Below are 23,148 nucleotides of genomic sequence, written 5' to 3'. Positions count from 1 at the left end.
CTGCACCACATTTCACTGCCGAGGAGAATGGACTCTGTACCACATTTCACTGCCGAGGAGCATGGACTCTGCACCGCATTTCACTGCCGAGGAGCATGGACTCTGCACCGCATTTCATTGCCGAGGAGCATGGACTCTGCACCGCATTTCACTGCCGAGGAGCATGGACTCTGCACCGCATTTCACTGCCGAGGAGCATGGACTCTGCACTGCATTTCCCTGCCGAGGAGAATGGACTCTGCACCGCATTTCACTGCCGAGGAGCATGGACTCTGCACCGCATTTCACTGCCGAGGAGCATGGACTCTGCACCGCATTTCACTGCCGAGGAGCATGGTCTCCACCGCATTTCACTGCCGAGAAGCATGGACTCTGCACAGCATTTCACTGCCCAGGAGTATGGACTCTGCACCACATTTCACTGCCGAGGAGTATGGACTCTGCACCGCATTTCACTGCCGAGGAGCATGGACTCTGCAGCTCATCTCAATTTGTTTCATGGCTCCTGTGCATCCTCACTCACTGAGTAATTTAACCCTGCACTGTCTCCCTTTCATTTGCCACCTACATCTACTGTGCAGCTTATATGAAGCAGGGGTATAGAAAAAATTACTCCAATATCAAACTGTGCAGGGTTTGTTTCTATTCTTTGGAGACACATAGGACTGCACAGGAGCTCTGTACATAAACCAGTAGATTTTTGAATCTAGACTACTGGTGGTGATAGTGTAAACAGGTTCAGGCTACAGTAATTCACAGTCCGTATATGGACTACAGTGACCAGAGTGACCACAAGTCTCCTGACCCTAACTTACAGCATCATATAAACAGTGGCTTGCGAAAGTATTCATCCCCTTGTCTTTTTACCTATTCTGCTACATTATAACCTGTTTGTAAATATTTTTGAAATACAATTTGTGTGTGATGTATCAGCACTAAATAGTCTAGTTGGTGACGTGAAGTGAGAAAAATATAGGCATAAATTAAATTTATGGGATCAAAGAACAAAAAATTGGCATGTGCATATGTGTTCACCCCTATTGCTATGAAGCCCCTATAAATTTTCTGGTGCAAACAATTCCCTTCATAAGTCCCATGCTTAGTGACATGGCATCCCCCAGTGTGCAATCTAAGTGTCATGTGTCTTTGAGTATATATACTTGACATTTTCTGAAAGGTCACAGAGACTGCAACACCATTAACGAGGCACCACTAACCAAACAACACTACGAAGACCAAGGATATCTCCAAACAATACCATGAAGACCAAGGTTATCTCCAAACAACACCATGAAGACCAAGGATATCTCCAAACAACACCATGAAGACCAAGGATATCTCCAAACAACACCATGAAGACCAAGGATATCTCCAAACAACACCATGAAGACCAAGGCAATCTCCAAACAAGTCAGGGACAAAGTTGTTGAGAAGTACAAGTCAGGGTTCTGATGGTCCCCGGAGCACCATCAAATTCATTATCATCAAGTTGAAAGAACATGGTATCACAACAAACCTGCCAAAAGAGGGCATCCACAAAAACTCTCAGTCCAGACAAGGAGGTCTGACATTTGGGGAGTGAACAGTTATGCACACTGAAGTTTTCAGCTATTTTGTCCTACAGTGGGCACGGAAAGTATTCAGACCTCTTTAATTTTTTCACTCTTTGTTTCATTGCAGCCATTTGGTAAACTTAAAAAAGTTAATTTTTTTCTTATTAATGTGCACTCTGCACCCCTTCTTGAATGAAAAAAAACAGAAATGTAGACATTTTTGCAAATTTATTAAAGAAAAACTGAAATTAACATGGTCATAAGTATTCAGCCCCTTTGCTCAGACCCTCATATTTAAGTCACATGCTGTCCATTTCCTTGTGATCCTCCTTGAGATGGTCCTGCTCCTTCTTTGGAGTCCAGCTGTGTGTAATTAAACTGATATGACTTATGTGTAAAGGCGCACACCTGTCTATATAAGACCTCACAGCTCACAGTGCATGTCAGACCAAATGAGAATCATGAGGTCAAAGGAACTGGCCAAGGAGCTCAGAGACAGAATTGTGGCAAGGCACAGATCTGGCCAAGGTTACAAAAGAATTTCTCAAGGTTACTCAAGGTTCCTAAGAGCACAGTGGCCGCTATAATCCTTAAATGGAAGAAGTTAGGGGCCACAGAAGTCTTCCTAGACCTGGTCGTCCAGCCAAATTGAGCAATCATGGGAGAAGAGCCTTGGTAAAGAAGAACCCCAAGATCTCTGTGTCAGAGCTCCACAGATGCAGTAGGGAGATGGGAGAAAGTTCCATAGTCAACTATTACTGCAGCCCTCCACCAGTCGGGCCTTTATGGCAGAGTGGCCTGATGGAAGCCTCTCCTCAGTGCCAGATATATGAAAGCCTGCATACAGTTTGCTAAAAATAGACATGATGGACTCCCAGACTATGAGAAATAAGATTCTCTGGCCTGATGAGACAAAGAGAGAACTTTTGGATATAATTCTAAGCGGTATGTGTGGAGAAAACTAGGCAATGCTAATCACCTGCCCAATTCAATCCCAACAGTGAAACATGGTGGTGGGTGGCAGCATCATGCTATGGGGTGTTTTTCAGCTGCAGGGACAGGACGACTGGTTGCACTTGAAGGAAACATGAAAGCAGCCAAGTACAGAGATATCCTGGATGAAAACCTCTTCCAGAGGGCTCTGGACCCCAGACTTGGCCAAAGGTTCACCTTCCAACAAGACAATTACCCTAAGTCACAGCTGAAATACCAAAGGAGTGGCTTCAGAACAACTCTGTGACCATTCTTGACTGGCCCAGCCCGAGCCCTGACCTAAACCCAATGGAGCATCTCTGGAGAGACCTGAAAATGTCTGTCCACCAACGTTCACCATCCAACCTGATGGAACTGGAGTGGATCTGCAAGGAAGAATGGCCAAGGATCCCCAAACCCAGGAGTGAAAAACTTGTTACATCATTCCCAAGAAGACTCATGGCTGCACTAGCTCAAAAGGTGCTTCTACCCAATACTGAGCAAAGGGGCTGAGTTATGACCATGGGAGATTTCAGTTTTTCTTTAATAAGTTTGCAAACATTTCTACATTTGTTTTTTTCATTCAAGATGGGGTGCAGAGTGCACATTAATGAGAAAAAAATGAACTTTTTTGAATTTACCAAATGGCTGCAATGAAACAGAGTGAAAAATGTAAAGGGGTCTGAATACTTTCCGTACCCACTGAATTTGTTGTTTGCTTCACAATAAAGAGAAAACCAAATGTTCACAGTTGTCGGCATGCTCTTTCCATGAACTGATGCAAACCCTCAAAAAAAACAGTGGAATTCCAAGTTGTGAGGTGGCAAAACATGGAAAATGCCGGGGTTCGGGTGGGTCAGGTGCATGAATACTTTTTTAAGCCACTGTACCTAAAAAAAATTGTGTCAGTAGACCTGTGGCACCCAGTGTGGGCATTTTGTTTGTATATGGACTTTTAAATTTGGGCGTCTGTGTGGCGCTTCTGTTACTGATAGGTTCTAAGTGGTACCCTGTGTTTTGTGATTATGTAATATGTTCTTGGACCCTTTGCTAGGTGATGTGGCTTCACATCCACTAATATTTCTCTATGTATGACTGCTGCACAATGAAATATTTTTGCATATCTTGACTGAGTAAGCCGGTGGAGTAGGCCCTCGTGGAGGTGTTGGTGGCGCTGATGAACGGGTTAAGGGTGACCTTTTTCACCGGCAGATTAATAAATGGGATGATGTCAGGACGTAAAAGTGGGCGAACTGCATAAAAGTTTCCACCTGAAAGAGAAAATATGATGATTATAAAAAGCAAACTCCAGTATCCTGCATCTCAGTCTGAATACAGAACAGAATATGAGGACCACAGTGCTGAGAAGACGTGTGTGTCACTGAAGATGTTGCAGGACCAGACAGGATCATGGCAGATCAATACTTAACACTTTTGTTTTGCAGTGCAGGAGTTCTGGGTAGGGATGAGCGAGTAGTGAATTATTCGGACTCGCTGTACTCGTTACGAGTACCTCCTAATACTCGGGTACTCGAAACGAGTAGTGAGTCCAATGTAAGTCTATGGGAAATGCGAGTAATGGGCGGGGACTGTGCTGGCCTGTGAGAAGACTGTATCGGGCTGTGCTGGCCTGTGAGAAGACTGTGCGGGACTGTGCCGGGCTGTGCGGGACTCTGTCGGCCTGGGAGAAGACTGTGCCGGGCTGTGCGGGCCTGTGAGAAGACTGTGCCAGGCTGTGGGGACTCTGCTGACCTGTGAGAAGACTGTGCTGGACTGTGCGGGACTCTGCTGGCCTGTGAGAAGACTGTGCCGGGCTGTGCGGGACTGTGCCGAGCTGTGCGGGACTCTGCTGACCTGTGAGAAGACTGTGCCGGGCTGTGCGGGACTGTGCTGGCCTGTGAGAAGACTGTGCCGGGCTGTGCGGGACTCTGTTGACCTGTGAGAAGACTGTGCCGGGCTGTGCGGGACTGTGCGGTACTCTGCTGACCTGTGAGAAGACTGTGCTGGCCTGTGAGAAGACTGTGCCAGGCTGTGCGGGACTCCGCTGACCAGTGAGAAGACTGTGCCAGGCTGTGCGGGACTCCGCTGACCAGTGAGAAGACTGTGCCGGGCTGTGCGGGACTGTGCTGGCCTGTGAGAAGACTGTGCCGGGCTGTGCGGGACTCTTGACCTGTGAGAAGACTGTGCCGGGCTGTGCGGGACTGTGCTGGCCTGTGAGAAGACTGTGCCAGGCTGTGCGGGACTCTGCTGACCTGTGAGAAGACTGCCGGGCTGTGCGGGACTGTGCTGGCCTGTGAGAAGGTTGTGCGGGACTGTGCTGGCCAGTGAGAAGACTGTGCCGGGCTGTGGGGACTGTGCTGGCCTGTGAGAAGACTGTGCCGGGCTGTGCGGGACTGTGCTGGCCTGTGAGAAGACTGTGCCGGGCTGTGCGGGACTCTGCTGACCTGTGAGAAGACTGCCGGGCTGTGCGGGACTGTGCTGGCCTGTGAGAAGGTTGTGCGGGACTCTGCTGACCTGTGAGAACACTGTGCCGGGCTGTGTGGGACTGTGCTGGCCTGTGAGAAGGTTGTGCGGGACTGTGCTGGCCAGTGAGAAGACTGTGCTGGGCTGTGGGGACTGTGCTGGCCTGTGAGAAGACTGTGCCGGGCTGTGCGGGACTGTGCTGGCCTGTGAGAAGACTGTGCCGGGCTGTGCGGGACTCTGCTGACCTGTGAGAAGACTGCCGGGCTGTGCGGGACTGTGCTGGCCTGTGAAAAGGTTGTGCGGGACTGTGCTGGCCAGTGAGAAGACTGTGCCGGGCTGTGGGGACTGTGCTGGCCTGTGAGAAGACTGTGCCGGGCTGTGCGGGACTGTGCTGGCCTGTGAGAAGACTGTGCCGGGCTGTGCGGGACTCTGCTGACCTGTGAGAAGACTGCCGGGCTGTGCGGGACTGTGCTGGCCTGTGAGAAGGTTGTGCGGGACTCTGCTGACCTGTGAGAACACTGTGCCGGGCTGTGTGGGACTGTGCTGGCCTGTGAGAAGGTTGTGCGGGACTGTGCTGGCCAGTGAGAAGACTGTGCCGGGCTGTGGGGACTGTGCTGGCCTGTGAGAAGACTGTGCCGGGCTGTGCGGGACTGTGCTGGCCTGTGAGAAGACTGTGCCGGGCTGTGCGGGACTCTGCTGACCTGTGAGAAGACTGCCGGGCTGTGCGGGACTGTGCTGGCCTGTGAGAAGGTTGTGCGGGACTCTGCTGACCTGTGAGAACACTGTGCCGGGCTGTGTGGGACTGTGCTGGCCTGTGAGAAGGTTGTGCGGGACTGTGCTGGCCAGTGAGAAGACTGTGCCGGGCTGTGGGGACTGTGCTGGCCTGTGAGAAGACTGTGCCGGGCTGTGCGAAGACTCGTTAGGATTCACTACTCGCCTCGCAATATTTGGCACAGCCCACACAGCCCAGCACAGTCCCCGCACAGCCCGACATAGTCCCCGCACAGTACCTGCAAAGCCCAGCACAGTCCCTGCACAGTCCTGGGGTGGAGGGAAGTGTCTCCCACGGGACTTGTATTAACGCTGCCAGGATCCAGGTAATGGCCTCAGTAGCTTCAGCGCTAATTGGATATTATATATACCTTTTTGTATAAGTCATAGTCAGTTGCAACTTATAAACATAACTTCGGTACATTATTGGGATAGCCTAGGCTGGTGGTCATCTCTGCCTATGTGCACCAGCTGTGTAGTGAGTGCACCTTGCATGTTTCTAACTGAACAGCAGACATTTTAGTATAGGTTTCTACCAGCGTATACAAATTGAATTAAAGGGGGTTATCGCTTTTATGTTTATTAGCTATGAGGTCCAATACAATGCAGCAAAATATACTTTAATGGGAGTCGTCTGTCCCTTTTTCTTGCACTAATTTTGTGAACATGAATGTCTTTTAAATTTTGATATTTGCATTAATATAAGAAATGTTGTTTTACCATTTAAATGCTCTGTCTTTGATCTGAACTTCTAATTCGGAGGTTGATCGTTGTTTTTCTATTTGACAGTCCTGCAGAGGCCAGAACAGTCTCGCACAGCCGGCACAGGCCAGCACAGTCTCGCACAGCCCGGCACAGTCTTCTCACAGGCCAGCACAGCCCGGCACAGTCTTCTCACAGGCCAGCACAGCCCGGCACAGTCTTCTCACAGGCCAGCACAGTCTCGCACAGCCCGGCACAGTCTTCTCACAGGCCAGCACAGTCCCGGCACAGTCTTCTCACAGGCCAGCACAGCCCGGCACAGTCTTCTCACAGGCCAGCACAGCCCGGCACAGTCTTCTCACAGGCCAGCACAGTCCCGCACAGCCCGGCACAGTCTTCTCACAGGCCAGCAGAGTCCCGCACAGCCCGGCACAGTCTTCTCACAGGCCAGCACAGCCCCGCACAGCCCGGCACAGTCTTCTCACAGGCCAGCACAGCCCCGCACAGCCCGGCACAGTCTTCTCACAGGCCAGCACAGCCCGGCACAGTCTTCTCACAGGCCAGCACAGTCCCGGCACAGTCTTCTCACAGGCCAGCACAGCCCGGCACAGTCTTCTCACAGGCCAGCACAGCCCGGCACAGTCTTCTCACAGGCCAGCACAGTCCCGCACAGCCCGGCACAGTCTTCTCACAGGTCAGCACAGTCCCGCACAGCCCGGCACAGTCTTCTCACAGGCCAGCACAGCCCCGCACAGCCCGGCACAGTCTTCTCACAGGCCAGCACAGCCCGGCACAGTCTTCTCACAGGCCAGCAGAGTCCCGCACAGTCTTCTCACAGGCCAGCACAGTCTCGCACAGCCCGGCACAGTCTTCTCACAGGCCAGCACAGTCTCGCACAGCCCGGCACAGTCTTCTCACAGGCCAGCACAGCCCGGCACAGTCTTCTCACAGGCCAGCAGAGTCCCGCACAGCCCGGCACAGTCTTCTCACAGGCCAGCACAGCCCCGCACAGCCCGGCACAGTCTTCTCACAGGCCAGCACAGCCCGGCACAGTCTTCTCACAGGCCAGCACAGTCTCGCACAGCCCGGCACAGTCTTCTCACAGGCCAGCACAGCCCCGCACAGCCCGGCACAGTCTTCTCACAGGCCAGCACAGTCTTCTCACAGGCCAGCACAGTCTTCTTACAGGCCAGCACAGTCCCGCACAGCCCGGCACAGTCTTCTCACAGGCCAGCAGAGTCCCGCACAGCCCGGCACAGTCTTCTCACAGGCCAGCACAGCCCCGCACAGCCCGGCACAGTCTTCTCACAGGCCAGCACAGCCCGGCACAGTCTTCTCACAGGCCAGCACAGCCCCGCACAGCCCGGCACAGTCTTCTCACAGGCCAGCACAGTCTTCTCACAGGCCAGCACAGTCTTCTTACAGGCCAGCACAGTCCCGCACAGCCCGGCACAGTCTTCTCACAGGCCAGCAGAGTCCCGCACAGCCCGGCACAGTCTTCTCACAGGCCAGCACAGCCCCGCACAGCCCGGCACAGTCTTCTCACAGGCCAGCACAGTCTCGCACAGCCCGGCACAGTCTTCTCACAGGCCAGCACAGCCCGGCACACTCTTCTCACAGGCCAGCAGAGTCCCGCACAGCCCGGCACAGTCTTCTCACAGGCCAGCAGAGTCCCGCACAGCCCGGCACAGTCTTCTCACAGGCCAGCAGAGTCCCGCACAGCCCGGCACAGTCTTCTCACAGGCCAGCACAGCCCCGCACAGCCCGGCACAGTCTTCTCACAGGCCAGCACAGCCCCGCACAGCCCGGCACAGTCTTCTCACAGGCCAGCACAGCCCCGCACAGCCCGGCACAGTCTTCTCACAGGCCAGCACAGCCCGGCACAGTCTTCTCACAGGCCAGCACAGCCCCGCACAGCCCGGCACAGTCTTCTCACAGGCCAGCACAGCCCCGCACAGCCCGGCACAGTCTTCTCACAGGCCAGCACAGCCCGGCACAGTCTTCTCACAGGCCAGCACAGCCCGGCACAGTCTTCTCACAGGCCAGCACAGTCTCGCACAGCCCGGCACAGTCTTCTCACAGGCCAGCACAGCCCCGCACAGCCCGGCACAGTCTTCCCACAGGCCAGCACAGTCTTCTCACAGGCCAGCACAGTCTTCTCACAGGCCAGCACAGTCTTCTCACAGGCCAGCACAGTCTTCTCACAGGCCAGCACAGTCTCGCACAGCCCGGCACAGTCTTCTCACAGGCCAGCACAGTTCCGCACAGGCCGGCACAGTCTTCTCACAGGCCAGCACAGCCCGGCACAGTCTTATCACAGGCCAACACAGTCCCGCACAGCCCGGCACAGTCTTCTCACAGGCCAGCACAGTCCCGCATAGCCCGGCACCGTCTTCGCACAGCCCGGCACCGTCTTCTCACAGCCCGGCACCGTCTTCTCACAGGCCGGCACAGTCTTCTCACAGGCCAGCACAGTCCCGCACAGCTCGGCACAGTCTTCTCACAGGCCAGCACAGTCCCGCACAGCCCGGCACAGTCTTCTCACAGGCCGGCACAGTCCCCACCCCGCCCAGCCCAGCACACACACAGCCCATTACTCGCATTTCCCATAGACTTACATTGGACTCGCTACTCGTTTTGAGTACCCGAGTATTAGGAGGTACTCGTAACTTGTACAGCGAGTCCAAATACTTCACTACTCGCTCATCCCTAGTGACAAAACAATCCAAAAAAGCAATATGATCCAGCTTCCAAGGTGTACAAAAATTTATTAGGACATAAAAACAGAGATTAACGGACAAGCCGCACCAGTGCTGAGTGGCAATGCGTTTCGAACAATCAGTTGTTCTTTTTCCAAGGCTTGAAACGCATTGCCACTCAGCACTGGTGCGGCTTGTCTGTTAATCTCTGTTTTTATGTCCTAATAAATTTTTGTACACCTTGGAAGCTGGATCATATTGCTTTTTTGGATCCTTATATGTGAAACTACACATTTTAGTGACAAAACAATACAGCATAAACAGATACATAAAAAAAAAAGGGATTAGCAGGAGAACTTACTACACCGATCCCAGAGACGATTCAGTTTAGCCGAAGGATTGCGCTTTGTTTGGGGCCGTCAATAAACGGGGTTCATGCATACACGGGTGTGAAACTCTGTGCTGGAACACAGATGATAATTGAGATTGATCTTTTATCAGACCCTGAGAGCCACCCCCACACCCTCCTGTGATGATCTCACAAGGGCCTAGTTGTGGGCTGGTCTCAGTCCTTCATGATTTTAGAAAATCTCTACTTATGCAATAACTCCTTATAAGACGACTACAGAAGTTTGAGACTGATGTAATATTTTGTATCGGGATTTTATCTACGCTTAGGGACCAAACATGGCCTAGCTGGTAGTATGGCCCCTATGGCTTTGGGGCCTTTTGGTGGTGTTATAATTAAGAGAAAATATATATCTATTTCCTTGGCTAACCCCAATACTGACAATGTACGTCTCATTAATATCGGATGTATAGAAATTCCAATATTCTATGTTTTCTTTTGGAGACATACTGTCTGAGCTGCTTGTTGTAGCTGCAGTGACCATGGCTATTTGTAAAGAGTGCGAGATCTTCCTTTCATCCACTCAAAACCTAATAGACAGAGAGACAGGAATAGGCTATGCACAATACACATCCTCTTCAGTCACCTGGGCATAAAGAGGACTCCTGGCATTATTAAGTTGGTTGACATCTCTTTGTGCACTGCCATTTTACATAAAGGCAGCTTCGAGTGCTAGCTCCTGTTTCACTAGGGCAAATGTTAGAGGAAAGAAAAAGTGAGGGGGAACATGAATGACCTCGAGGATTTTTAATACTTTCTCTGACATATAGGAACAGACTAACCAATCAAACAAGGGAGGATGGACAGGGATAAATGAAAATACCAGCCATACAAAATAAAACCACACCAAACAACAGAGTGGGGCACAGGGGAGTTAAAGGAAGGATAAATCAAATAGGAGAGGATGAGGATGGGCACAAAAACAAAACTCTAAACAACAATCTCCTGAACAACTACAACCACGAACTACACCTCCAACTCCAGCAACAGGCAGTAAGAACTATCACTACGTTTTCATGTGCCAGAGCATATACAGCAGGGGAGAGTGGCCATCACTGAACAGCTGAAAATATCCACATAGGAAAGCTCCAGGAGCTTCAACTGAACAGATTAACCCTTAAACTGCCAGCAAGGAAAAAACCAGCACTGTATAATACAATTGTGAAGCACTTCTATCCAGAGCAGGAGTTTGTGGAACCAGGCATCGCAGTCTTCTTGCCCCTCTCTGTCACGGTATCCCCGTGACATGTAAATTATGAGCCTCAATATGATGGTAATGTCTGTGAGCTGTGGGTTATGATGGCATTGTATAAGCAAACATTACAACAGTAAATTGAATGTAAAAAACAATCTGTGAAATGATTTGGGGAAAAAACCTTCACAATTTTCAGCAGAAGTGAAAAATTCATTGAAAAAACATGTGGAGTTTGGACTCTGATTTCTATTAAAAAAAAGTTGGATTTGTCCACCTAAGGCCTCTTTCACACTTCAGTTTTTTGCATCAGTCAAAATCCGCCAAAAGGACGGATGGCGGATCCGTTTTAGTACTGATGACAACGGATGGAGAGAGCGAGGGAGAGAGAGAGAGATTTTTTTTTTGTCCGGCACCCAGAAAGAATTTCGGGTTAAATCAGTGTCTGGAGGATCCGACAGAGAAAAAAACAATGCAAGCTCCGTTTTGAAATCTTTGAGGATGGTGACGGACAGCAACTTTTGGCGGATCCGCAAAAAAAACTGATGCAACAGATGGCAATCCGTCACAATCCGCCAATAATGGAAGTCAATGGGGAAAAAAACGGATCTTCAAAAGAAAATTGTGGATCCGTTTTTTTCAAAACCTGGCGGATTGTGACTGATTGTAAAAAACTGAAGTGTGAAAGAGGCCTAAGAAAAAAAAACCCTTCATCCTGTGATGTTCGTGGGAAATCCCCTTTAAGTTTTCAAGACCAGTCAATGAAAAAAATGTCCCCTAATCCAGAGGGTCTTCAGAATCTCCACCCAGAAAGGCCGTATAAGAACCCATGCAATTGGCCGAAAGAAACTGTCGTCAGCGAAAGATTCTGTCTCCCTGATAGACTGTCTCTAATTTGGGGCCTCGGTTTGACCTCTCTCAGACCTTCCATCTGCTCTACAGTTGGTCTAAGGGCCCCGTCACACATAGCGACTGACCAGCGATCCCGACAACGATGTCAACATGTCAGGATCGCTGGTGAGTCACTACGTGATCGCTGGTGAGCTGTCAAACAGACAGCTTCACCAGCGACGCCGAGCACGCGGCGTCGCTGTGTACGTTAGTTACCAGCGCGCTGATGCAGGGAGCTGGTAACTAAGGTACACATCGGGTTTCTAAGTGCCGCGCGCCCCTTAGAAACCTGATGTGTACCGCACGGTGCTTAGAAACCCTGCGTTTACCTTAGTTACCAGCTGATCGCTGGTCTCCCGCCTGTCACGCGATGCGTGAGGGCCAGCGGGAGACCAGCAAACAAAGAAATGTCCAGGGCTTTCCAAGAGCGATCAGCGATACCGGCAGGGGGGCCGATCGCTGTCACACACAGATATCTCGCTGGTGAGAGGTCCTTGATAATCTGTCCAATGTTGGATTGCAATACGTGGACTGGCCATACATCTCCTAATCTGAGCTTCAAAGAAAGATGTCACGCTTGGGTCACAAGATGTGTGGCCAGTCCAATGTTTGCTATCCGTCATCAGACCAATAAACACGGATATCTGAGAGAGCCCTAAACGAATGTGGCTATAGAACAACATAGCCGAATTTTCTCTAATTGCTTCCAAGATAATTAGCCCGGTCTGCTAATTAGCCCAGTCTGCTTCCTGGAGATGAATTTTCTGACAACAGTTTTCAGTAGTAGAGTCTTCTGGTGCCATAGAAAACATTAAAATCGGTAATGCAGCTCCAGTGAGGGAGCATTCACCACCCCCATCTCACAAAATGTTCAGTAGGAAAAAGAGCTTATAGTCTAAACCTCCTTGATGTAGAGTCGCACAATGGCCATAGGGAAGTGGGTGAATGGCCGATAGCTAGGAGGTGAGGATTAAGATCGGAAGAGATAACCAGTCTAGTTCCCTGGGATGAATAATTAAGGCAGGATACCTTTGTTGAGATTGGACATGAACTCTGGCATTTCTTTGAGTTAGGGCAGTGTCTTTATAAAGGTGACTACGTAAGGCAGCTGCTTTAATGCAGGGAACGAGATGATTAGGAGCGTCTAACTAGTCTGTAGGAGCCAGAACTCTTAATGGTTGGTAGGGGATCAAATACTTATTTCTCACTGCAAAATGCAACAAATGTATAGAATTTATACAATGTGATTTTCTCTCTCACCCATGACAGCACCACGGAGAGAGGGGGTCCGCCCATCAAGGACAGGAACCTACAGATAAAAAGGCGGCACCTCTCCTCCGCCCCCAGTTGGGTTCCTGTCCTTGACGGGTGACCCACGGAACCAGCAGCAGCGACAGTAGCTTCCCTGAAGAGGAGTCCAGGGCCGTCCCGTTCGCACTCTGGCAGCGGGGAGGCCCCTGTCGCGGAGGGGTCGGTTCCTGAAGCCGCCACCGCTGCAGCTGTTGTGCTGTTAAGGGTGAGCGGGCAGGGGAGGACCGAGCCGCCACTCCAGAGAGGAGAATGGGACTGGGAGACACCGGCATGCACGGGCAGCGCCATGGTACAGAGGTGTACCAAGATAGCGCTGCCCCGGAAATGAAAATGACGACTTCCGGGTCCCGCGGTCAGCGCATGCACGGTGCGCGCTCCCCGGGGCACAGCGGTGCAGGCCGGGAGAAACAGGTGACGTCAGCGCGGGAGATTTGAAAAAAAGAACGCTGAAGCTGCCTCTATTCTGGAAGCGTCCTGTGAACATGGAGGACAAGGACAAGCACGAGCAGCAGGCAGTACAGCAGCCTAAGCAGCAGCACCAGCGCCGGAAAAAAGACAAGGACGGGCGGGAGAGCTGGTCCAGTAGTCACTCCACGCAGCAGAGTAAATCGACTGCAAGGAGCAAGTCACCTGCCGTGGATTGCCCAGTGAGGGATTTAAATCCACCTCCAGAACCGGTACCTGCAACCGCGCATATAGGGTAAGTGATCTACGTGAATGTTCCCCATTTTAATAGACTTCTTTCCCTTATTAGGGAAAGAAGAAAGAAAAAACAAAGAACAGGGAATGCCCCACCTGTAGAAGGCCATTACCAGCAGCCTGGGATAAAAAATTATGCGACTCCTGCATACAGGAAGTTCTCTGCGACGAAACCCCGGATTACGCCTCAGATCTAAGGGCAGTAATCCGTTCGGAGGTTCAGAGTGCCCTTTCATCCATAAAACGGAAAGGGATGGGAAGAAAGAGGGACACGGTAATAGAATCCCAATCGGAAAGCTCAACATCAGGGGAAGTCACCTCCCATACTTCAAACACCGACTCGTCATCCTCTGATGAGGAGACAGAGGGTCGTCATTGTTTCCCCCTGGATGAGGTGGATGCATTAGTAAAGGCGGTAAGATCCACCATGGGGGTGGAAGATCCCCGGCCCGATAGATCAGTCCAGGACATTATGTTCGGGGGACTGGGTCAAAAGAAACGGAGGGTATTTCCATTAAATGAGAATGTCCAGGGCCTCATAAACAGAAAATGGGAGAGACCAGATAGGAAGAACTCTACGGTTCCATCCATTAAAAGGAAATACCCGTTTGATGAGGAAGCATCCACGTCCTGGGATAAAGCCCCCAAGCTGGACGTGGCGGTCGCCAAGGCTTCGAAGCAGTTTGCACTCCCCTTTGAGGATATGGGTACTCTGAAGGACCCATTAGACAAAAAGGCGGATACCCTACTCAAGGGCACCTGGGAATCAGCAGGAGGAAACATTAGGCCAGCTGTAGCGGCAACCTGTACCATCATAGACCTCATGGTGTGGGTAGACCGACTAGAGAAGCAGCTAAGGGAAGGTACTCCCAGGGAAAAGATCCTAGAATCCTTTCCTATGATAAGGGGGGCAGCGGCCTTCTTAGCTGACTCTTCGGCTGATTCGGTAAGGTTGTCATCCAAAACGGCAGCCCTATCAAACGCAGCCAGAAGAACGCTGTGGTTAAAATGTTGGCCTGGAGATTTACAAACTAAAATGAAATTATGCGCCATCCCCTGTGAAGGGAAATTCCTGTTCGGGGAGACCTTGGATGACATCTTTGAAAAGGCGGGCGACAAAAAGAAAGGATTCCCAAACCTAGGCCCAATAGGCCCCACAGGCTTTAAACGGTCCTTTCGTAACAAAAAATTCTTTCAGAGGAGGCCCCCGAGACAACAGAAATGGGACGACAGAAGGAGGGACAGGGGGTTCTTCTTTGGTAATTCGTCCCGGGACAAACAGCCCTCCAAGTGACTGTTTGCCCAGGGTGGGAGGGAGGCTAAGCTTTTTTCTCCCAGCCTGGAAGAAAATATCAAACAACCCCTGGTTGATAAATCTCATAAGATCAGGATTAAGGATAGACTTTTTTTTCTCTCCCACCTCAAAAATATATAGTGACCCCAATAAGATCCTCAAAGAAAGAACAAGAAGCTCTCGAAAAAGAGGTCCTAAGCCTGTTGAACAAAAAGGTCCTACAGGAGGTTCCCCCGCGGGAGAAAGGCAGAGGGTTCTACTCGCCTCTCTTCCTAATAACCAAACCGTACGGTACCTTCCGGACAATTATACATTTAAAAAGACTGAATTATTACGTCAAAAACGAAAAATTCAAAATGGAGTCGATCAAATCGACCATCAAAATTCTCTTTCCACACTGCTTTATGGTGGTTTTAGACCTCAGCGATGCCTACTACCATGTCCCCATCCACAAAGACTCCATACAATACCTCAGACTGGCGGTCTCTATAGCAGGCGAAATAAGGGAATTCCAGTACAGGGCCCTGCCATTTGGGATCTCGGTTGCCCCACGGGTCTTCGCGAAATTGGTGGCAGAGATGATGGCTCACCTAAGAGAACAAGATGTTCTAATAGTCCCATATTTGGACGACTTTTTAATAGCGAGCGACTCAGCCCAAAGATGCAGGGAACAGAGGGACAGAGTGATGGGCACTCTAAAAAACCTCGGGTGGCTCCTAAACCTGAAAAAATTAAGGCTGGAGCCCAGGAGAGTCCAGGAGTTCCTAGGCCTGACACTGGATTCAAACACCCAGGTGTGTTACCTGCCAGATCACAAAAAGGAGAGGATCGCTCACAAAGAGCAATGCAGAACCCTTCCATGACACTAAGAAAAGCAATGTCTCTGTTAGGGTCCTTCTCCGCATGCTTGCCGGCGGTCTTGTGGGCGCAGATACACACGAGAGATCTTCAATGGGATGTCTTGAGCAACCGGTCGGTTTTAGGAGACCACTTGGAAGGCCATATTACTCTAAACTCAGAAACTATTTGTTCCCTAGCTTGGTGGGGGAACAGAGACAACCTGTCCAAAGGGATTCCCTGGGTGACAAAAATCACACATATAATCACCACAGATGCCAGTCCCGTGGGATGGGGAGCACACATGAGCAACAAGGTGGCTCAGGGGGAATGGGGAGGTCAGGAGCTAAAAGCCTCCTCGAACCAAAAAGAACTGCTGTCAGTAGGCTACGCACTAAAACACTTTTTACCAGCATTAAGAGGCCATCATGTCCGCATATTTTTGGACAATCGAGAGACAGTGGCCTACATAAACCACCAGGGGGGGAACCAAGTCCAGAACACTAATGAACGCATCCTCTGAAATATTCACGCTAGCCGAGGAAAACCTACTATCCCTATCGGCATTACACATACGAGGAGCAGAGAACCAGACAGCAGACTTTCTGAGTCGCACCCAACTACATCAAGGGGAGTGGGTTCTAAAACAGTCCATTTTTCAAAAGATTGTGAAAATGTGGGGGACCCTGGACATAGATTTGTTCGCCGACCACAAAAACAAAAAAGTGGAAGCATTCTGTTCCCTAGATCCCAGGGGGAATCCTCGGACCCTGGATGCGTTTATGCTTCCGTGGACACAAGGACTAATGTATGCCTTTCCACCGCCCATTCTCATCCCGGCAGTAATAAGGAAAGTCAGGGAAGACAGGGCACGAATAATATTAATAGCCCCCTTTTGGCCAAAAAGAACATGGTTTTCATGGCTGAGAATGATGTCAGTAACCGACCCCTGGGTTCTACCAGATCTCCCGGACCTTCTGTCTCAAGGTCCCGTGCTACACCCTCGAGCAGTGAACCTCCATTTAACAGCATGGAATTTGAAAGGGCACTGCTGAGGGGGAAAGGGTTCTCAGAAAATCTGGTTTCCACGTTACAAAAAAGTAGGAAACCATTCACAACCAGGGCCTATGGTAGAACCTGGAGGAAATTTCTATCCAGCTCCGGGGCAAGGGTTCAGGACGGAATACAAATTGATAAAATCCTTGAATTCCTACAAAAGGGGTTAGAACAGGGGCTAGCGACTAATACACTGAAGGTACAGGTAGCGGCTCTAGGCGCCCTCTATAATCAGGATGTGGCAGGCAACCATTGGGTAACACGATTTATGAGGGCCGCAGCCAGGTCTAGACCGATAACCACCCAGAAGATACCATCATGGGATCTGAACCTAGTGTTGTTGGCCCTAACAAGACCCCCATTCGAGCCCATTCAGTCAGCTCCATTAAAAACTTTATCATTAAAAACAATACTATTAGTGGCCCTAACATCCGCTCGCAGAGTGAGTGACATTCAAGCCTTATCGGCGATACCCCCATTCACAAAAATCATGGATGATAGAATTATATTGAAACCTGACCCAGCATATTTACCTAAGGTGTCAACACACTTTCATAGATCACAAGAGGTAGTCCTTCCTTCTGCCCAAACCCTAGGAATAGGGGAGAGGAAAAATTTCACACACTAGATGTGAAGAGGTGCCTAGTGCAGTACCTAGAGGCCACCAAGGCATGTAGGAAGGAAGGGTCTCTCTTTGTGTGTTTCCAGGGACCTCGGAAGGGGCTCAAGGCCTCCAAAAGTACCCTGGCAAGATGGATAAGGGATGCAATTGCCCTGGCATACTCATCCAGTGGGAATACCATCCCGGAAGGTTTAAAAGCCCACTCTACAAGAGCAATGGCGACCTCATGGGCAGAAAGATCAGAGGTATCAATAGAGCAGATCTATAAGGCGGCCACCTGGTCAACACCTTCTACCTTTTTCAAACACTATCGCCTAGATCTAGCCTCAACGTCTGACCTGACCTTCGGGAGAAGGGTCCTTCAGGCGGTGGTCCCTCCCTAAGCTACCAATCTCTGAAATTCTCTCTGTGGTGCTGTCATGGGTGAGAGAGAATAGCTTAGTTACTCACCGATAATGGTGTTTCTCGGAACCCATGACAGCACCCGCTTAGTCCCCCCCCTTCACGTGTGTGGTGAGCACGAGTTAATGTATATAAAGTGTTTTTGTTAGACACGGGGCTTCTCCATAATATGCAATATTATAATGTTATGTATATACTTTTGTTGTTAACTAACCGGGAGACCCTCTGATGCTCTGTAACCAACTGGGGGCGGAGGAGAGGTGCCGCCTTTTTATCTGTAGGTTCCTGTCCTTGATGGGCGGACCCCCTCTCTCCGTGGTGCTGTCATGGGTTCCGAGAAACACCGTTATCGATGAGTAACTAAGCTGTTCTGGATTTTATTTTTGACTAGCTGAAGAGCCCGGCACTGCCCGGGCATAGTAACTAACTGTGGTTAGTTATAACAAATTATAATTATCCTCCATCCCATAGTCCCGTGCCCATATACCCATCATACATATCCTCCATCCCATAGTCCCATGCCCATATACCCATCACACATCCTCCATCCCATAGTCCCATGCCCATATACTCATCATACATATCCTCCATCCCATAGTGCTGTGCCCATATACCCCTCATACATATCCGCCATCCCATAGTTCCGTGCCCATATACCCGTCATACATATCCTCCATCCCATAGTCCAGTGCCCATATACCCATCACACTTCCTCCATCCCATAGTCCCGTGCCCATATACATATCAGCCATCCCATAGTCCCGTGCCCATATACCCGTCATACATATCCTCCATCCCATAGTCCCGTGCCCATATACCCGTCATACATATTCTCCATCCCATAGTCCAGGGCCCATATACCCATCACACATCCTCCATCCCATAGTACCAAGCCGGATACGTCGATGGTGCCGTCAGCAACGATTTGGATTTCTGGATCACGGAGTGAACTACTTATACGATGGACTACTTGCTAGAGATGGGGTGCACCTTACGAAGACTGGAAAGCAGGTATTTGGAAGTCGCCTTGCTACACTTGTAAGGAGAGCTTTAAACTAGAACAACATGGGAAGGGAAGCAAAAGACCTGAAAAAGCCATACACCTGACAAATGCTATTGAGAACTCTGCTATTAGAAGTGGAAAGGAAGAACAAAGACGAAAGAATCTAATTAATAAAAATATTGGAGAAAGAGAAACCAATCACAAACTAAAATGTTTCTATACTAATGCACAAAGCATGGGCAACAAACAAGGAGAATTGGAACTACTAACACAGGAAAAGAAATATGTCATTGGAATCACTGAAACTTGGTGGGACGATACACATTATTGGAATACAAGACTAGAAGGATACAACTTATTTGCAAGAAACAGACTTGATAAACGAGGAGGGGGTGTCGCATTGTATGTTAGAAACGCGTATATCTGCACAGAGATTGAAGCTTTAGAGACTGGGAGTTCTGTGGAAACAGTTTGGGTAAGAATACAAGGACAGAACAATGGAAAGGACACCATTGTAGGCATTTACTACAGGCCGCCTGTGCAAGCTGAAGATATGGATGAACTCTTTATGCATCAAATGGCCAAGTTCTCCCAAAAATATGACATAGTTGTCATGGGAGATTTCAACTATCCAGACATTTGTTGGGAATCTCTCTCAGGCAAAACTAACAGGTCAAGGAAATTCTTATCCTCTCTTGCTGACAACTTTATCTTCCAAAAGGTAAAGGAGAAAACAAGGGGAACTGCTACCTTGGATCTAATCCTTATAAACAGGGAGGAAATGGTTGAGGAGGTAAAAGTGGCTGGGACCCTAGGAGGTAGCGACCATGCTATTTTAGAATTTTGGATAACTAGAGGCGGAAGACCTGTGAAGACTCAGACGTCAAGGTTAGATTTCAGAAAGGCAGATTTTAAGGGATTCAGAAAGAGAATTGGAGGGATCCAATGGCTGGATATCCTTAAAGACAAAAATGTCCAGGAAGGATGGGAAATCTTGAAAAATGAAATTCTCAAAGCACAGTTGTTAACAATTCCGAAAAGAGGGAAGAATAGGAAGCATTTAAGGAAACCAGGATGGATGAACACAGAACTTAAGCACATGCTAAAAAGGAAGAAAAAAATGTTTATAAAATGGAAAGAGGGAGGCATATCTAAAGAAGAATATAATGCTGTCTGCAGAATCTGCAGGGCACAAATCAGATTATCTAAAGCTGAAAATGAATTTTTGAACCCCTCTCCATAATCTTTGAAAATTCTTGGAGAACAGGAGAAGTGCTAGAAGACTGGAGAAGAGCAAATGTTGTTCCTATCTTCAAAAAGGGGAAGAAGGTGGACCCAGGCAACTATAGGCCGGTGAGTCTGACTTCTATACCAGGAAAGATCTTTGAACAAATTATTAAACAACATGTATGTCAATACCTGGATAAGAATGAAGTGATTAAACAGAGTCAGCATGGGTTTGTAACTAATAAGTCATGTCAGACTAATTTAATTTCCTTCTATGACGGTATTACTGATTGTGTGGATCAAGGAAATGCTGTAGATATAGTATATCTTGACTTCAGCAAAGCATTTGACAAAGTCTCTCATACAATACTTATTGAAAAAATGACTAGGTATGGAATGGACAAGGCAACTGTTAGGTGGATTCATAACTGGCTTAGTGATCGGACCCAAAGCGTGGTCGTAAATGGCTGCACATCCAGTTGGAAGAATGTCTCAAGTGGGGTACCACAGGGCTCTGTCCTGGGCCCTGTATTGTTCAACATCTTTATCAACGATTTAGATGAAGGAATTGAGGGTAAACTGATTAAATTTGCTGATGACACAAAGCTAGGAGGGATAGCTAATACTAGAGAAGAGAGAGAGAGGATTCAAAAAGATTTAAATAAACTGGAGCAGTGGGCAGCAACTAACAGAATGGTTTTTAACAGGGAGAAATGCAAAGTACTACATCTGGGCAATAAAAATGAAAAAAGCATATATAGAATTGGAGGAATAGGGCTAAGTGACAGCACATGTGAAAAAGACTTGGGTATACTAATAGATCACAGACTGAATATGAGTCAACAGTGTGATGCAGCAGCAAAAAAGGCAAATGCAATTCTAGGATGTATTAACAGAAGCATACAGTCTAGATCACGTGAAGTCATTATTTCCCTCTACTCCTCTTTGGTCAGACCTCATCTGGAATATTGTGTCCAATTTTGGGCACCACATTTTAAAAAAGACATCAACAAACTGGAGCAAGTTCAGAAAAGAGCGACCAGAATGGTGACCGGTCTGCAAACCCTGTCTTATGAGGAAAGGTTGCAGGATTTGGGAATGTTTAGTTTGCAAAAGAGAAGACTGAGAGGAGACTTAATAGCTGTCTACAATTATCTAAAGGGCTGTCACATTGTAGAAGGATCAACTTTATTCTCATTTGCACAAGGAAAGACTAGAAGCAATGGGATGAAGCTGAATGGGAGGAGACACAGATTAGATATTAGAAAAAACTTTTTGACAGTTAGAGTGATCAATGAGTGGAACAGGCTGCCACGAGAAGTGGTGAGTTCTCCTTCAATGGAGGTCTTCAAACAGAGGCTGGACAGACATCTGACTGGGATGATTTAGCGAATCCTGCTTTGAGCAGGGGGTTGGACCAGATGGCCCAGGAGGTCCCTTCCAACTCTACGATTCTATGATTCATATACAGTACATATCAGCCATCCCATAGTCCCGTGCCCATATACCCATCATACATATCCTCCATCCCATAGTCCCGTGCCCATATACCCATCACACATCCTCCATCCCATAGTCCCATGCCCATATACCCATCATACATATCGTCCATCCCATAGTCCCGTGCCCATATACTCATCATACATATCCACCATCCCATAGGCCCGTGTCCATATACCCATCATACATATCCTCCATCCCATAGTCGAGTGCCCATATACCCATCACACATCCTCCATCCCATAGTCCCATGCCCATATACCCATCATACATTCGCCATCCCATAGTCGGGTGCTCATATACCCATCACACATCCTTCATCTCATAGTCCCGTGCACATATACCCATCATACATATCCTCCATCCCATAGTCGAGTGCCCATATACCCATCACACATCCTCCATCCCATAGTCCCATGCCCATATACCCATCATACATTCGCCATCCCATAGTCGGGTGCTCATATACCCATCACACATCCTTCATCCCATAGTCCCGTGCTCATATACCCATCATACATATCCTCCATCCCATAGTCCAGTGCCCATATTCCCATCATACATATTCGCCATCCCATAGTCGAGTGCCCATATACCAATCACACATCCTTCATCTCATAGTCCCATGCCCATATACCCATCACATATCCTCTATCCCATAGTCCCGTGCACATATACCCATCATACATATCCGCCATCCCATAGTCCCATGCCCATATACCCATCCTCCATCCCATAGTCCCGTGCCCATATACCCATCACACATCCTCCATCCCATAGACCCGTGCCCATATACCTATGACACATCCTCCATCCCATAGTCCCATGCCCTTAAACCCATCACACATCCTCCATCCCATAGTCCCATGCCCATACACCCATCATACATATTCACCATCCCATAGTCCAGTGCCCATATACCCATCACATCCTCCATCCCATAGTCCCGTGCTCATATACCCATCATACATATCCTCCATCCCATAGTCCAGTGCCCATATACCCATCATACATATCCGCCATCCCATAGTTGAGTGCCCATATACCCGTCATACATATCCTCCATCCCATAGTCCAGTGCCCATATACCCATCACACTTCCTCCATCCCATAGTCCCGTGCCCATATACATATCAGCCATCCCATAGTCCCGTGCCCATATACCCGTCATACATATCCTCCATCCCATAGTCCCGTGCCCATATACCCGTCATACATATTCTCCATCCCATAGTCCAGTGCCCATATACCCATCACACATCCTCCATCCCATAGTCCCGTGCCCATATACCCGTCATACATATCCTCCATCCCATAGTCCTGTGCCCATATACCCATCATACATATCCGCCATCCCATAGTCCCGTGCCCATATACCCATCATACATTCGCCATCCCATAGTCGGGTGCTCATATACCCATCACACATCCTTCATCTCATAGTCCCGTGCACATATACCCATCATACATATCCGCCATCCCATAGTCCCGTGCCCATATACCCATCATACATATCCTCCATCCCATAGTCCAGTGCCCATATTC

At 49.0% G+C, this 23,148-nt stretch overlaps 1 protein-coding gene across 1 annotated transcript in view; it reads right to left on the bottom strand.

Annotated features, from left to right (window-relative positions):
- Positions 1-1,746: 1,746 nt before the first annotated feature.
- The window catches only part of WDR97 (WD repeat domain 97), an 850,927-nt gene continuing 829,525 nt past the window's right edge, over positions 1,747-23,148 (bottom strand). The window contains exon 21 of the mRNA XM_073556560.1: positions 1,747-3,796. Coding sequence (XP_073412661.1) covers positions 3,600-3,796 — 197 coding nt within the window. The 3' untranslated portion in view covers positions 1,747-3,599. The remainder of the gene's footprint in view (positions 3,797-23,148) is intronic.

The sequence above is a fragment of the Dendrobates tinctorius genome, unplaced genomic scaffold (assembly GCF_039654945.1).
Source record: "Dendrobates tinctorius isolate UK_male_01 unplaced genomic scaffold, ASM3965494v1 ptg000235l, whole genome shotgun sequence".
NCBI classification, from domain to species: Eukaryota; Metazoa; Chordata; class Amphibia; order Anura; family Dendrobatidae; genus Dendrobates; species Dendrobates tinctorius.
The sequence above is the reverse complement of the archived record's forward strand: the minus strand, read 5'-3'. Positions and strand labels throughout refer to the sequence as shown.